The 16,592-nt window shown below is 49.3% G+C and overlaps 1 protein-coding gene and 1 pseudogene across 8 annotated transcripts in view; both read left to right on the forward strand.

Moving 5' to 3' along the window:
* Fgd1 (FYVE, RhoGEF and PH domain containing 1) overlaps positions 1-16,592 on the forward strand; it is an 82,743-nt gene that overhangs the window by 33,239 nt on the left and 32,912 nt on the right. For 7 of the 8 annotated variants that reach the window (XM_036175294.1, XM_036175290.1, XM_036175289.1 and 4 more), the window contains 2 exons: positions 4,796-4,862; positions 4,952-6,736. In XM_036175294.1, the coding sequence (XP_036031187.1) occupies positions 6,427-6,736 (310 nt within the window). In that variant the 5' untranslated portion in view covers positions 4,796-4,862; positions 4,952-6,426. Of the gene's footprint in view, positions 1-4,795; positions 6,737-16,592 lie in introns of all 8 variants that reach the window. The other variant, XM_036175292.1, reaches the window with a different exon arrangement.
* On the forward strand, positions 11,283-11,375 carry LOC118574884 (annotated as a pseudogene).

Below are 16,592 nucleotides of genomic sequence, written 5' to 3' on the forward strand. Positions count from 1 at the left end.
TGCATTCATGAATGGTTTAATTTGCATGTATTTCTTTAAATATATTTCCGGTAACTTTTAAAATCAGCATTAGATTTCCAATCTTGCCAATGTTGGTACATGTAGCTACACTTCATTTTTTTTTTATTTCCTTTCTGTATTCTAATATATAAAAGTGTCTCACTGTATTCATTTTGTACTTGCCTTTCCAGTTTCTTGCTGTTACAAATAGGCTTTTGTGAACCTTATTATGTACTCTCAGTATGTATGTGCAAGGAATACTCTAGGGGACAGTTCTCAAACTCTTGGTGCCTAGGTTCACTTCCCATTTTTGAGATAGGGCTTTACTCTGCTGTCCAAGCTGGCCTGGAACTCTCCAGCTCAACTGATCTACCTGTCTCTGGATAGCAGAGAAGTGTTGTGTGAGTGTGTCATTGTGTGTGCCACATGAGTGAAGGTGCTCATGGAGGCTGGAGGTATTGGATCTTCTAGAACCAGAATTACAGGCAGCTGTGAGCTGTCCAAGAGAATTGAATTGAGAGCTGGGAACTGAACTCAGATCCCCTGAAAGAGCAGTAAGCACTCATAACTGCTGAGCCATCTCTCCAGGCTCCTGGTTTACATTTTTTTTTTTTTTGTAAAAAGTTTTTGCCTTTTTTTAGATTTTTTTTTTGAGGTAGGGTTTCTCTTGTGCCAACTCTAGCTCTCCCGAACTCACTCTGTAGACGAGTTTGAGGCCGGCCTCAAACTGAGAGATCTGCCTGCCCCTACCACAGCTAAACTACTGATCTCCCCTCGAAAACCTGTTCCTCTTTCTGTTTTATTTCAAATTCCAAATAATAATAATAATGGTAATAATAATAATAAAACCCAGCTGAGTATGGTGGCACATGGGTTTAATCCCAGCACAAGGGAGGCAGAGGCAAGTTAGATCTATTTGAGTTTAATTCCAGCCTGGTCTACATAGTGAATTCTAGGCCAGCCAGGGCTACAGAGTAAGACCCTGTGTCAACAAAACAAAGTAATAAATGAAGGTAAATAGTAAAAATTATTTTTTCAATAAAAAACTATGATATACTACTTCATTGTCTTTGGGCTTTTGTTTGTTTCTTGGTACTGGGGATTGAACAGGCCTTGTACATACTAGGCATCAACTACCATCTATTTTTACTTTTTTTGAGCTGAGGATCGAACCCAGGGCCTTGTGCTTGCTAGGCAAATGCTCTACCACTGAGCTAAATCCCCAACCCCTATTTTTACTTTTTTTATTTTGAGACAAGATTTCACTAAATGGTACAAGTTGGCCTTGAACTGAACATAACCCAGGCAGGCATTGAACTTGTGATCACTCTAACTCGGCTTCCCCAAAAGTCGAGATTACAGGCCTGTGCCACCATGCCTGGCTGGCTGCATTATATTTTCTACTCATTTCTCAAATTGGCTTTAGTATTCTCCCGAGTTTGATCCACAACTAAAATGATGACTTCATGGACCAGGGATGGCTCAGTTGGTAAAAGTACATGCTTTACATAAGCCTGATGATGAACTCAGTTTGATCCCTAGAACTCACAATAAAGGTAGGAGAGCGACTCTCACAAGCTGTCCTCTGACCTGCATATACGTACTATAGAGTATGCCCCACCACACACAGCACTACTACTACTACTATTACAATTAATTAGAGCCTAAGGAGATGGCTCAGTGGTTAAGAGCACTGGCTGCTCTTGTATAGGACCCAGGTTTAAGTCCCAGCATCCACATGGCAGCTCACAACTGTCTGTAACTCCCTTCTAGGGAATCCGACATTCTCATCAGACATACATGCAGGCAAAACACCAATGCACATAAAATAAAAATAATTAAGAAACAGTTTTAAAAATTAATTAAAAATGCTGGGCGGTGGTGGCACACGCCTTTAGTCCCAGCACTAGGCAGTCAGAGCCAGGCAGATCTCTGTGAGTTTGAGGCCAGCCTGGTCTACAGAGTGAGATAGATCCAGGACAGGCACCAAAACTACACAGAGAAACCCTGTCTCGGAAAAAAAAAAACCCAAAAAATTAATTAAAAATAAAATTACTACTTTCATACATTTGCATTGTTTTTAGAATGGGATTCATTGTCCTTACCATGGTCTAAGAAGCCCTCATAATTCACTCCTGTCTACTTTGACCTTTGACTCACTACACTCCAGCCTTCCTATGGCTCCTAACTAAAGCTCTCCATTGACATCCTTGGGAAATTGATTAGAGGACACCCACCCAACGAATAGCAAACTGAAGATATTCAAGTCCCTTATAGTAAAATGGCACTTTGTGCAACATAGCATGGATCCATCCTCAAAAAGCAAAACTGTCATAGCATTTGTAACTAAATTATACATATCATCCTATATGCTTTGGGAGGGTCACTTTATGGTTTCTCTGTGTAGTTCTGGAGCCTGTCCTGGATCTTACTCTGTTGACCAGGCTGGCCTCGAACTCACAAGATCCGCCTGCCCCTGCCTCCCGAGTGCTGGAATCAAAGGCGTGCGCCATCACTGGCTGGTGGTGCTTCTTTTTTTTTTAATACAGACTTTCTCTGTGTAGCCCTGGCTGTCCTGGAACTTGCTCTGTAGACCAGGCTGGACTTAAACTCACAGATCTGCCTACCTCTGCCTCCCAAGGACTAGGATTATAGTCATGTGCCACCACACCGAGCCTTTTCCCAAGCCTGTTTGACTTGAGGTTGGTTGAATCAGTGAATGCCAGTTCTCCCAAGGGTCTTTCTACTTACTGAACTTTCTACTTACTGGGACATTATCACCTCCTTCCTTCATTCGCTGATTTCCATTCTTTCAGTCTTACCTTCAGTTTCAAGCTTGACCAGACCCCTAAAGCTAAACACCAGCAATCCCCATCTTCTTTTCCTGCCTCTCTGTTCTGTTCATTCATAGCCTTTTGCGGTTTACAATTGTCCGTGTTTATGTGCTGTAACCTTGTGTTCATTTATATCCTATCATCGCCAGTACTGGACTGTTCATTGTGAGGGTGGGGTTTGTTCAACACTGTCTGGTTTGTGATTCGGACTGCTGCATAGCTAGAGCCTCACATGGAGCCCAGACTACATGCTCAGAAGACATTCTTGGAGTCAGCTGAAACTTAGGTAAATGAAGTGGAATTAGGGAAAGGTGAAGAGAGTTCCGTGCAAAAGCAACATAACGTGCAAAACCTCAGCTATGATCTAACACCCAGGAGCCTGGAGCAAGAAGATTGATGCAAGCTCCAGGTCAGCCTGGACTGCAGGGTGAGGCTGTCTCCAAAAACCAGACCAGCAAAACATAGCAACCCAGAGCCTTCAGAGCCTATGTGCACGTAGGAAATCAGCAGAGAATATTTTTAAAAGGAAAAACAAAACAAAACAGAACCCCAAACCTCCCGAGGCTCAATAGGCCCAGCAACAGTCTTAGAATTGTTTCAACTTTGACTCAAGCAGTGGGTTTAGAAAGGCTGGTGGAAAGCCAGCTCACAAAGAGCTCCACTGAACCTCCCATGTTTAGGAAAGTTAACGTTCTTTTGAACCCATGGGGGCTTGAAAGACTCCAAATATGTGAATGATGTGATTTAATTTCAAAAGATAGAGACTGGCCAGGTGTGGTGGCACAGGCCTTTAATCTCAGCTTTCAGGCCGCAGAAGGATCACAAGTTCAAGGCTTGCCTGGGACACATAATGAGACCTTGTCTCAAAAAGGGGGTGAGGGCTGGAGAGATGGCTCAGTGGTTAAGAGCACTGGCTGCTCTTCCAGAGGTCCTGAGTTCAATTCCCAGCACCCACATGGTGGCTCCCAACCATCTGTAATGAGATCTGGGGCCCTCTTCTCTCTGATGACCCCCTCTTCCTGTCATGCAGGCATACATGCAAATAGAGCAGTCATATACATAAAATACATGAATAAATAAATCTTTAAAAAAAATACAGACTGCTGTCTTTCTGTGTCTCCTCTTTGCACTCTCTTCCTGTGTTTCCTCTCTCTGTTCCCTCTCTGCTCCGTCCCCCAGGCCTGGCTCTCTCTCTCCCCACTTTCCCTTTCAATACATTCTCTGCATACAGTATAGCGAATCGATTCCAGGACCCACTTGCCTTACAAGTGAGTGCATTTTGCCTAGCTTGCACGAGACCCTGGGTTTGCTGCCCAGAGATGAAAAGAAAAGAGTGAAACAGGGAAACCGTGAAGGGTAGTGCACATTAGAAACTCTGCTGGCCTAAACCGGGGGCAGTGGCAATGGAAATCAAGAGACGGTATAAATAGACTTTGGAGATAGTCCTGTAAGTGACAGCACTTTTGCATGGGGGGCTGGGGGGGGAGGAGTGTTGAAGAGAGAGAGAGAGAGAAGAGCCAGGGTATAGTTAGGGTTTCTACTTTGTCTGGATGTGAAGTATTTTAGAGTCATCAGCAAAGAACTGATAACCCAAACCAGGGGAGCAAATGAAATATTAAGGGAAAAGACCAGAGAGCCCAAGAGACAAGGAAGAACTTGAAAAGGAAGAAAGGAGAAAAATAAACATCGTGTTGTGTCATTGGGAAGTAATTTCAGGGGGAAGGAGTGGTCACTACCCAAATGCTACCCCAAAGCCAAGTAGGATGACCTCTGAAAAGATTCTTTTGGATTTCGTGACATAAGCTATGGCAGACCTTGATAAAGAAAGCAGTTTGGGGGAAGGAGTCAAGGTGAATTGGAGCAAGGTTAAAGGTAAGTGGGAGGTAGGAAATGAGGCACTTGAGTGTGAGCAAGTCTTGAGTCATATGTAGAAAGAACATTTTTGGTGATTGTTTTTTTAGATGAAAGATACCTGAGTGTATTTAAAGTCGTTGAGAAGGAACATGGGACAAATCCAGAGGTTCAGCGGTAAGAATTCAAGACCTCTTCTCTGGTGTCTTCTGTTTATTCCATATAGTAAGAGGTAAGGCACAAGTGACTTGCTTCTCTCTCCACAGGACTTGCCTATAATTGGCTCAAAAGGGGCTAAGTACTGGGGGACAAATCAAGATGTTGGGGAGACTAGACTTGAAATGGCCACTGTTGGTGAGAGTTAACTAGGGAATGGTGGGGAAATTGGAAGAAAAAGTTGACTACTAATGGAGCGACAGGTCAGTTCGGAGGGACTTGTAGAAGCTGGAAACTGAGGGTTTATCCTGACACAAATTAGAAAATTGTAGTATTATCGAGTAGTGTTCAGCTGCCTGGGCACAAGTATGGGGGGAGGGGGAAAGGCAAACAGTTGGACCGATTCAGGATTGGGTTGCTGCCAGTCGAATAACGGACAAAACAAGGAACTAAGGCCAAAAGACTGGGAAAGTAAAGGACCTAGAGATCTGGCCTGAGGAAAAGAAGAGTAGCGAAGGATCACTATGAGCCAAGCCTAGCTTAACTCTGAAATACGTGGAAAGGCTTCTGGGAAAGAGAGTGATGGGAGAGCGGAAGAAGACATGAGATGCGACGGAAGGGTAGATTTTGGAAATTGAGCCGGGAGATTTGCCTCTGTGGGACCAGGGAAGGATGGGAAAGAAAGCTGAAGGGAAGTTCAGGGCCAGCAGAAGGAGGGCCTTAAGCTCCTGCTAGAGGTGAAACTGGCCCTAGCGAGGGGGCGTGGCCAAGCTCAAATCCCGACGAGGGGGCGGGACTCTAGTAACTGGGTCCCAGCGCCGCGGTGGCTGCGGCTGTCTCAGCAACGGCTCGCGCCTCCCCATCCCCCCCGGTTCCCAGGGCTCTTCCCGCCTGCCGCGGTGGAGACCCAGGCCGAAGGCGGGGGAGCCCGGTCCGGCCCGTTCCTCTGCCCGCACTGCTGGAGCATCGTTCTGGAGGACTGCCCGAAGGCAAGCCTCATAGTCGGAGAGCGCGGCGCACACGCGCGCCTCCCGGCCACGGCCGTCCTCTCTTCCCTCCTTCCTCTCCTCTCTCCCCTCCCCTCTCCTCCGCCCCCAGCCTCCGCTGCGGCGGGAGGAAGAACCCTTCCCGACCAGCCCAGAGAACCCGGGTCGATTCTCATTCCGGGCGAAAGGAGAGACCCCCGCGCTGGGATCCAGCTGGCCGCTCGCCCCCGGCCACGGAAGTGACTGGCGGTCCATCAGCAGAGCCCGCGCCTAGCGCAGCCCCCGACCCTCGCCCAGCCGCATAGACAGCGCTCCCCCGCGGGCCCCCGGCCCCGCCGAGCCCACTCCCCGCTTGGGGCCAGGGCCGGCGATGCCTGGCGCGGCAACAGCAGTGGCCGCGGCTGCTGCTGCTGCCGCCACGGCTGCTGGCCGGAGCCCGGGTCGGGGGCTCCAGTCTCCGCAGTGGGGCTGAGCCCGCAGCCCCGCCCCCCGAGCCTGAGGCCGCTGCTCCGCCGGGCGCCGGGCCTTCTCCGCCCGCGCCTCCGCCCCAGGAACTGGAGCCAAGCGGGGAGCCCGGGCCCCGCGCCCAGGCCCGGACCATGCATGGCCACCGAGTCCCGGGGGGCCCTGGGCCTTCGGATCCCGAACGCTTGGCGGCGGCGAATACCCCTGGCGCCGCTCCACTGGCCTGTGCCGACTCGGACCCTGGAGCCTTGGAACCCGGACTGCCGGTGCGCAGGGGCTCTGGCTCGGCTCTTGGAGGCCCTTTGGATCCGCAGTTTGTCGGACCCTCAGATGCCAGCCTGGGAGCTCCCCCAAGCTCCCGGGTCTTGCCCTGCGGCCCTAGTCCACAGCACCATCGGGCCCTGCGCTTCTCCTACCACCTGGAGGGCTCGCAGCCTCGGCCTGGTGAGTGATCCAGACAGCATGGGAACCTGGGCCACGGGCCTGGTACTGGGAACGGGGTCTTGTTCCAGGGCTTGGGGCCGACATGCTCACCCTAGCCCCTTGGGTCCCCTCAAACGCTATTCCTCCCCCTCCGGCAGCCTTCAGTCCTGTTCTTTCAGCCTTTTGCTCCTTGCTCTTGTCTGTCCCTTGCGCCCTCAATCCATAAGACTCCTTTCTCTTCCAAATGCTGAGGCTAACAGGAGAGGAAGCTCTCCCAAGGAAAGGGGGCAGGATTTCAAGGCAGCAATGGGGATGTGGTTGGGGGAATAGGAGAAAAGTCTCCCAGTAGCTAAGTGCCTACATTTGTGCATGGCACTGAACTGGGTACTTTTACGAGGATCCTTGTTTCAGCTTCAGGAGCCATCTGAAATGGATATCATCAACCACATTTTTAGGGGTGCAGATAGAGGCTCTGAGAAGTAACTTGTCCAAGGTCACACTGTCATTATGGAATCCGTGGTCTTTTCTGCTTCCCCAAACTGAAGCTGGAGAGTAATGGCAAGCTTTCTACTTAAGTGATTTCCCTCTCTACTAGCCCTGAAGTATGAGGAAAAGAGAGAGGGAGATGGTGGACTGACCCTAGATTGTGCTCTTGCTAGGTGTGTGGCCAGAGTACAAGGGGAGGAAGAAACAGGAGGTACTGATTGATGAGAGAGAAAGGTGGAGATGGAAGAAAGGACTGAAGGGCAGGTAGGTAGGACAAGAACAGAAAGGTCAGAAGGGAGAGCTGCAGGGCGAGCAGATTGTTTGGAAAGATAATCAGGATGGTTGCTTGGGTTTGCAGTGGTGGAACAACTCTAGGTCAGGCTGGGGCCACAGACCTGGATGGGCCGTTTCATAGCCCTGAGTATCTGAGCAGCCTAACAGAGAGCCTCTAGGATATTCTCACGTGGGCCTGAGTCTAGGAGCCTTGAAGGAAGAGCAGTGCATATCTGCCCTATCTTCACTGCGACTGAAGGAGGTGCTGAGTGGCTAGCTGTTTCCAGAGCTCCTATCTCAGCTTCCACAGGTCCCTAGGACTGTGGCTCAGTACCAGGTAACAATTAGTGAAGCATAAAACATGGGCAGGATGTGCCCCTCACTGCTGTCTGTTGTTTGGAGAGTTATAGGACCTCTGGGAGATTTCAACACTCCCCCTGGCCCCCCGCATTGTGAGCTGCAGATAGCCAGCTGACAACCCTTTTAATGCTCTGCTTGTTGCTTCTGCTGGCTTTCCAAACTGCCCTGGACACATGCTGCAGAGAGGGGGCTACTCATGCATACTGACTTTATTTTAGCTCCTCCCTTCAACACCCTGAACACCCACAACTCACCCACTGCAGAGCTTTTGCATTTGCTCTGCCTTGTGCCTGCTAGCCCTTCCCTCAGCCCTCCACCTGGCTTGCTCCTCATCTTTCTGGGCTCAGCTCAAATGTCCCCTCTGAGAGACCTTCCCTGACCACTTTTAAGTAGGGCCCCTCTTCTGACTCTCCGTCACAGCTGCCAGTGTGTGTCTACCCTTACATTTAATACCGGCTGAAAGTACCCTCTTATATGTGTCTACTTGGTTATTGCTGTTCTTATGCCACCAGAAGGGGAGCTCATTGAGGGCAAGGGGTTTGTGTCTGTTCTGTTCTGTACTGTATACCTAAGGGACTAGTGTAGTACCTAGTACATGGCAGGGACTCAATAAATACTTCTTCAACAAACGTCTGAATAGATGGTAAGGAAACACACAGTGGACCCTCTGTAACTATTGCCTAAGAGGACACTGAGTTCCCACTCAGCAAATACTCTTGGTCTGGGAGTCAGTAGCTAGGAAGGTCTTGACCCTTGGCCTCTGCCCTCTCTAGTCAACATGAAGTTGATACTGAGCTAGCTTTTCTACTCTACCAGTTCTTCCAAATTCCAAAGCAGAGCACCCTTCCAAAACTATTCTCCTCTTCTCCCCAAATCAACACAGTGTTTTCAGGATCCTTTTCCCCAGTTAAGTCCTTGCCTCTATAATAGCATAATGAGCATCTTTTATTTTTTAGCTTTTTTTTAACTTGGATTTTTGAAACAGGGCTTCTCTGTAGCCCTGGCTGTCCTGGAACTCATTCTGTAGCCCAGGCTGGCCTTGAACTCACAGAGATCTGCCTGCCTCTGCCTCCCAAGTGCTGGGACTAAAGGTATGCACTACCACTGCCCGGCAGGTGTCATATATATATATATGTAAATTTTTAGGACAAAGAGGTTTCTCTGTGTAACAGCCCTGGCTGTCCTGGAACTGCTTTGTAGCCCAGGCTGGCCTTGAACTCACAGAGATCCGCCTGGCTCTGCCTCCCAAGTGCTGGGATTAAAGGCGTGCACCACCACCGCCCAGCTAGGTGTCTTTTATTTTAATAAAAGGTAAAGATTGGGGCTAAAAACGGTGTCAGGGAAAGACTTGCTCTCCCATCTAGCCATTCCTAACTTCCTGTATGACCCTGGATGAATGGTTTTAGTTCTCGGTGCCTCTGTTCCCCTCATCTAGAGAATGGTATATAGGAATCTGTAAGATTCTGGTTTGCAAAGCCCTCCGCCACTGAGGACTTAAGAATAAAGTATGGGGGTTGGGGATTTAGCTCAGTGGTAGAACACTTGCCTAGCACTGGGTTCGATCCTCAGCTCCACATTAAAAAAAAAAAAAAAAGAATAAAGTATGAAGAGAGAAAAGCCTTCTGAAGAAGAGGCCGAGGAATTTCTCAAGTCCTGACAAGGCAGGCACTGAGCCATATGATTCACAGTAGCATGGGTTGTGAGAGGCCCGCCTCCCCCTCTGCACAGCCAGCCCAGGGGTAGGCACAAGTGACTTGCTTCTCTCTCCACAGGACTTGCCTGTAATTGGCCCCAAATGGGCAGGATTGGTGGTTGGAGGGGGTGTGTATAAGAGGGAGAGCAGGAAGGAGGGAGAGAGAGACACACAGAGATACACAGAGAGAGACAGAGACCTGAACTTCAGTGAAAGGGCTGGAGACATTTTAGTCCCATGTTAAGCTATTCATGTGCCTGCTGACATCCTCCTTCGTGCTCCTGAGGCTTTTATTATAGAATCACCAGCCTTTGGGCCCATTGGCACATCCCAGAGCAGCAGGGGGTGGGTGGTGTGAAAATAATAATTATGTCTTATCCATTTGAAGAGCTCTGAATTACCTCTGGGTCCTCTCTTTTTGTTCTGTCTAGTTTCTGGTGGAGAGTGTTATGCTCATTTTCTAGGCTAATAAAGCCCAAGGCTTCCTTGGGTCACTGGGATAACCCAGTGAGGTACCGGAGAGGTTGGGGAGAGGGTTAGGGAAGGGCTTCCCAGGGTAGGGTTATGCAGAGGGATCTGGAAGGATCCTACTGAAGCCTCAAAACTGAGGCCTACAGTATCTTCCTAGTGCTGGGGGTTGGAGAGAGCTTGGGGCCTGACCCTAGCTCAATCAAGGGAGTTGGACTTGATGTTAGGGCCATTTTGTTTGTTGGTTGGTTTGGTTTGGTTTGGTTTTTGGTTTTTCGAGACACGGTGTAACAGCCTTGTCTGCTTTGGAACTCGCTCTGTAGACCAGGCTGGCCTCGAACTCACAGAGATCTGTCTGCCTCTGCCTCCCCTATGCTGGGATCAGCTGTTTTGTTTTACTCAGTAAGCAGTAGAATTCTTTGTTGACCTTGAAGAATAAATGTCATTCTCAGGGCTCCAGAGTCTTGCAGTTAGAATCCAGGAATCTGGTTTCAAAAAAGATTCCCAAACAAGGGACAAGTGTAATGGTGCACACCTTTAATCCCAGGCAGAGGCAGAAGGATCTCTGGGTTCCAGGCCAGCCAGGACTACATAGTGAGACCCTGTCTCAACAACAGCAACAAAAGATTCCCAGATGATTTTGGTGTATAGCCTAGGGGTAGAAAGAAGCCAGGCTTATTTTTCCGATTGAGTCAATGGAGACTCAGAGAGGCGGTGATTCAGCCATGGTCCTATAGCGAGTGAGCATTGTCTCTGAAGTCTTCTTCCTAGAGTCATATATGAATGCCCTTCAACTCACATGGGTTTTAAGAAAGTGAGTTACTCCCTTGTCTCCATGTACACAGACACTGGGTGACTCAGTTTACCTTTCTCTCCTGCTTTTGTGATGGCTGACATTTGACTGTTTTAAGTTGGAAGACAGTTGAGGTTCTGGAACTTTGGGCATAGGAAATTTGGCATCAGCAGTGCCCCGTGCAAGGCTCCATCCTATTCCAAGGGGAGGGACTTAGAAGTATGTCTACTAAGGCTCATAGACCTAGAAAACATGGAGGTCAGTTCAGCTAGAAGGTCTGGTGTCAGCAAAGATGTGCAAACATGAGGCACTGATTGGAGGCCTGGTACTGGGGAAGAGTGGAGGAATAAGGCTAGCAAAGGGACTTTGTCCTGAGGGTAAGCAGGCTGGTCAAGGGCTTATTCATGGGGAAGTGATGTGCTTAGGGGCTGGTGTTTCAAAGTTTCATTAAGTGCACATGGAAAATGGATGGAAGGGATTAAGAATAGAAGTGTGTGCTTGCTTCAGCATGTATGCTAAAATTGGAATGATACAGAAAAGAATAACATGGCCCTGTGCAAGGATAATAGACCAATTTAGGAAGCATTGAGCCAGGCGGTGGTGGCGTACTCTGGGACTGTGAGTTCTAGGCCAGTCTGGTCTACAGAGCCAATTCCAGGACAGCCAAAGCCACCTAAAGAAACCCTGTCTCAAAAAAAGAAAAAGTGGAAGCTTGTGGAGGGGACAAACTTGTGAGTATCATGTATTTTGTGAAAGGTGATGGTAGCGTAGGTTAAAGTTATAGCAGGTGGATTAGAAGAACATTTAAGTTCCAACATGGACAATCCTTGGTAATGGCTGTAGAGGTCAAGGAAGGAGGAAAAATCCAGGATGGTTTTGGGTAGTTTTCTGAAACCAGCTATAGTGACCTAGTGGATGATAGTGGAGCCAGCTACACAAGAGAAGGAGCCAGTTTAGGGGAAAGTGATGGGTTGTGTTTGAGACTTGCCAAGTTTGAGGATAGCTAGGTAGTGATGGTCAGCAGACATTTGGATTTAGGGTTATAAATCTCCAGAAAGATTTCTATGTGAGAGATGTTTGGGAGTGTTCACCACCAACATGTACCGTAGACCACAAGGTGGCTCTTAGGCAGGGTGTGAGTCTGAGGTTCTGTTGCATCCTTGAAGACAGATGCTGAGGTCAGGAAAGCCACATTCTAATACGTCTCTTTGTGTGTGGCAGCTTTAGAAACATTTGCATGGGGGAAGAGACATGGCTCAGCAGTTAAGAACACTGACTGATGTTCCAGAGGACCCGGGTTCAATTCCCAGGCTGGCTGGTGTCTGATCACATCAGGATTTAAAAAGAAAAAAAAATGCAATTTGCGTGGAGCTGAGGCCTATTGCACACACATTGAGAATAGCTGGCTTTTGCAAAGAACTCCTGAAAGGCAGCTCAAATGTTACCAGCAAAGTGTTTGCGTGGCTCCTTCCTTGTTTTCCATGGTGAGGGCTTCTGAGAGGCCTCAGGAGGTTTGGTTTGGTTCGGTTTCTTGTAGGAAAACAGGGGTCTCAGGCTAGGAACAGTGGTGAGCTAGGTGGTGAGGTTTGCAGGATTTTTGGAGAGCCTAGGTTTGGGAAACATCTTAGATTCTGTTCCCAGTCAGCTTGAGCTTTTCAATTAAACAACAAAATATCAAGACTGGGTAGGTGGGCAGAAGGGCTTCCTCAGATTCAAGGAATTGAAAGTTTCCAGTGTAGCTGCATGGCACCCCACTCCTTCCTTTCAGATGTCCTGTCCAAGGAGGGCCCAGTGAGGGCTCCCTCCTCCCTGCAGAGTGAGTGACAGCTAACAGTACCCTACACAGACATAAGCAGTGGCTTTCTGCAGCCAGTTAGCTAAATGCCTTAGGCAGATGTGGTGCTGGCCAGACGCTGGCTGGGTGGGGCTCGGACCTGTCTGGAATGAGGGCAGGAAGCATAGCCTGTCATTGGCTAGCCTCTTGGATTTAAGTTCCTTAATGCAGAGAGAACAGACCCCCCTGGAGCCACAAATCTAGCCCTCCAGGGCTCTGGTATCCAGTTCCTTCAACCTGGAAGGTATTATACCTCCAGAATACCTGGAGTCAAGGTTCTAGGGCATCCACCGACAGGAACCTCAGCAATCCTGGATCTGCCATTGGTCCCTTATGCTCCCCGGCCTCACTTCCCATCTCACAGCTTTAGCTTCCCCATCTCTAATATTGCTTATCCCATTTGCCCAGGGCATCATATGACAACCATAAATACTTGGTGAACCTTTAAGAGAGAAAGGTGAGGAAAGGAGGCTGTTTCCTTAATATGTCCGTTGACTGCCTACAGTGTGCTCAGCTTTGATATGTGCTGAGATGTGTCCCCGTCCTCACGGAGCTCACATCTAGCAGGAAAGATAATGCTGCAAGTTATTCCCAGCACAGGTGTTTCAGGGACACACGGAGAGGAGGCAGGTGACACATTAATGTTCAGACCTGAAGGATAATTCCATGTCCAGAGGTGAGAAGAGAAGACCTGGGAAAAGAGTTCAGGCTGCAGAAGGGCATGTGCCAAAGCCCCAGGCGGAAGAAAGCACTTTCGAGGAATAGACAAGGGACCATTGTGGCTCAAGGATGGGTGTGGGGCAGTGTTCATGAGCTTAGGCCTTTCTTGTTCCCATTTTCTGGAGTTCAGAGTTCACCCTGAGGCTAGAAGAAGCCTGGCTGGACTATGGAGAGTGAGGCCCTGAGGACGGAGGGAAACGGACTGGAAGCGGACAGTGTATGGATTGTAGAGCTCCTGAAGGGCCCTGTCTGCAGGGCTTGGGAGATGGCTGCTTGTGTGAGTTAAGGAGTGGTGGGGAAAGGTCAGTCTGCGACTTGGACCGCTTGGGTGAATGGGGGTGCTTGCTGTTCCTGGAATGGGAAAGGCAAGAGGAGGAGCTAACTGTTGGCCGGGGTAGGGATGTTTATTGTTCTTAGGATACCCTGGTTCTTAGGAGCCCCGACGGGAAGACTTCATCTAGAACAGTGTGCAATAGGCACCAGATGGATCTTCCTGGGCCCCCAAGTAAGGACAGGATGTAAGTCACAGGTGTGTGACTTGAGCTGCCAGAAGCGCACTATCCTGCTGCCTTCTCCCTTTCAGGCTGTCTGCCCCACTTCCTGCCTTATGCTTCCCAGTGGCCCTGAAAGGGAAAGGCTTAAGTCGCTGAGCAAAAGTCTGCTCTGGAAAAGTGGGGAAGGCGGGACTGGCAGGGCTGGCCCCTGGGAGCTGCAGCTGCTGGTATAGAAACCCTTCCGCTAGCCCGCTAGCCCGTAAGGCCAGTGCTGCCAGCGCCGCCGCAGCCGCCCGCCCACGCTGCCTCCTTTGCTTTGCCTTCACCTTCTCTGCCCCCCTCCAGCTTCTTCCTGGCTCCCCCAGCCCGGGCCTCCCTACCTAATATATTCCAGGTGTAGGTACAACCCCTCTCACACTGCAGGGCAGCAAGGGAGGGAGTTAGGGAAGGTGGAAGTCTCTCTCTCTCTCTAGCTCTCTCTCTCTCTCTCTCTCTCTCTCGCTCTCTCTCTCTCTCTCTCTCTCTCTCTCTCTCTCTCTCTCTCTCTCTCTAGCTCTCTCTAGCTCTCTCTAGCTCTTGCTCTCTCTCACTGTGCGTCTTTTAGGGTGAGTTTCCCAGTCTTGGGGACTTTCTCTCTCTGGAGAATTCCTTCCGGGATCTTTGAGCCATGCTTGTCTCTTCCAGTGATGGGGAGAGGCCCCGTCCCAGACCCACATCTGCTGCCTTGGAAAGTTTTCTGTGGTCCTGCTTCTCCGTGCCTCAGTTTTCTTAACTATAAAATGCCTTGTAATTCCCTCCTCTTAGGGCTATCGTATGGATTAAATGCCACCGGCAAAGCCCAGAGGCCCATTGTAGCCATGTTCAACAGATGGCTCTGGCCTGCCATTTTGCCTGCATCCCTCCGTGACTTCCATGCCCCATGCAGACCACCTTGTGTCCATCTCCCTTCTGACATGTCCCATTTTCTGTCTTTCCTCTTATATCTATCTGGGTTTCTGAAGGTTTCCTGCCTCCTGCTTCCTTGTCTTTGTCCCAGAATCTTTCTTTATTGAGGTTTGTTTGTTTGGTTTTTGAGACAGGGTTTCGCGTAATCCAGGCTGGCCTTAAACTTACTATGTAGTTAGGCTGGCCTTGAACCCTTGGTCCTTCTGACTCTTGTCTCCCAAGTGCTAGGATTACTGCCATGTACCACCATGCCCAGTTTTCTTTTTATAGCTTTTCCTCTCCTAATTTCTCTGTGTATGCAGTTCTCAGATTGGACCAGGCTTCTAGTGGGTTGGAGGGTGGATGCATTGGTTTTAGGGGGACAACCCTGGGGTCAAGACAGAGGTCAGAGGGATCATCCCTCTAGTGGCTTTGTCCTCATTGGGAGGGTAATTCCAGCCAGCGTGGCAGCCCCAGCACTGGGTAATTACTGTCCCCAGTGCTCCCAGCTGCAGCTCCACTCCCTTCCCTTCCTGTCCTCTGAAGTCCCCAGCTCCTCCCAGGGGTGGAGCTAGCCCCGCTGTCCAGAGGAGAGCAGAGGAGGTGGCCAGGCCTTAATAGCAATCAAGCAGATAGAAAAGGGATGGGCCACATGTGCTCTTTGGTGGCAGTGGTCAGTCCGCCCCCCCCCCCCCCCCGTGTGTGTGTGTGTGTGTGTGTGTGTGTGTGTGTGTGTGTGTGTGTGTGTGTGGTCTGTGTCTGTGTCTGTCTGTCGCGCGCATGCTTGTGTGCCTGTCCTCTTGACAGTCTTTGTCTCCCCGGGTTGTTTTCTGTCTTACTGTTCTTTCTGGATGCGTGTGTCCAAGTTTGTGTGTACATCTGTATATGTGCACGTGTGTCTTTGCAGCACTGTGTGCTGTGTGCTGTAGATTATGTCATTTGGCTCAGTCTTAGCCCTGGAAGTTTCTAGCTGCTTCTCCGTATGGCTCTGCCTGTTTTAGCTGTTTGTGTATCTGCCACTGTGCTCCCCTGAGTCAGTGTTCTAAGAGTTATGGCTGGGGTAGCAGATAGGGGTGCCTGCCTGCATCTTTTGGCATTTCCTGCCAGTCCTTCCTATTCTGGAACCTTCTTGCACACCCAGCACACTCTATCCTTTACTCATCTGCTTTCCTCATCAGTACACCTTTCCAGGCATCGACACTTTTGTTCACTTTTCTCTTGTCTGAAGGACCATCCTGAGTCCATCTGTGGATACAACAAAACCCCACCCTGTTGGGGGCAGCTCATCTTAAAACCACCTCCTTTATAAAGTTGTCTCCTTCCTCCTTCCAAGTATGATTTCTTCCCCAGCTCAGCAAAGCCCCACGAACCGTGCTCTGTGACTACACACAGACACACCGAAGATCCAGCTGCAGCTTAGTTACTCCAGCTGTGGAGCTTCAAGTCAGTTTCTTTGCTGCTTTATGCCTCCCTTTCATTTCCTTCCTTCCTGTCCTCCCTCACTCACTCCTTCCTTTCTTCCTTCCTTTTCCTTTCCTGTCATTTATTTTTAAATTACGACACATTCTCACTGTGTAGCCCTGGCTGTCCTGGGACTCATTATATAGATCAGGCTGGCCTTGAACTGAGAGATCCGCCTGCCTCTCTGAGTGCTGGGATTAAAGGCGTGTGTCACCACCACACCTGGCTGTATCTGCCTCTTTTTGTATACAATGGAATTAATAGCTCATAGTTATTAGGAGCATGGCACAGGAAAATGTCAACATGATGCCCGACCTAGAATAAATGCTCACTAAGCATTTGAATTTCCATACCTCATAGCATGTATTAGA

This window comes from Onychomys torridus, chromosome X, assembly GCF_903995425.1.
Source record: "Onychomys torridus chromosome X, mOncTor1.1, whole genome shotgun sequence".
NCBI classification, from domain to species: Eukaryota; Metazoa; Chordata; class Mammalia; order Rodentia; family Cricetidae; genus Onychomys; species Onychomys torridus.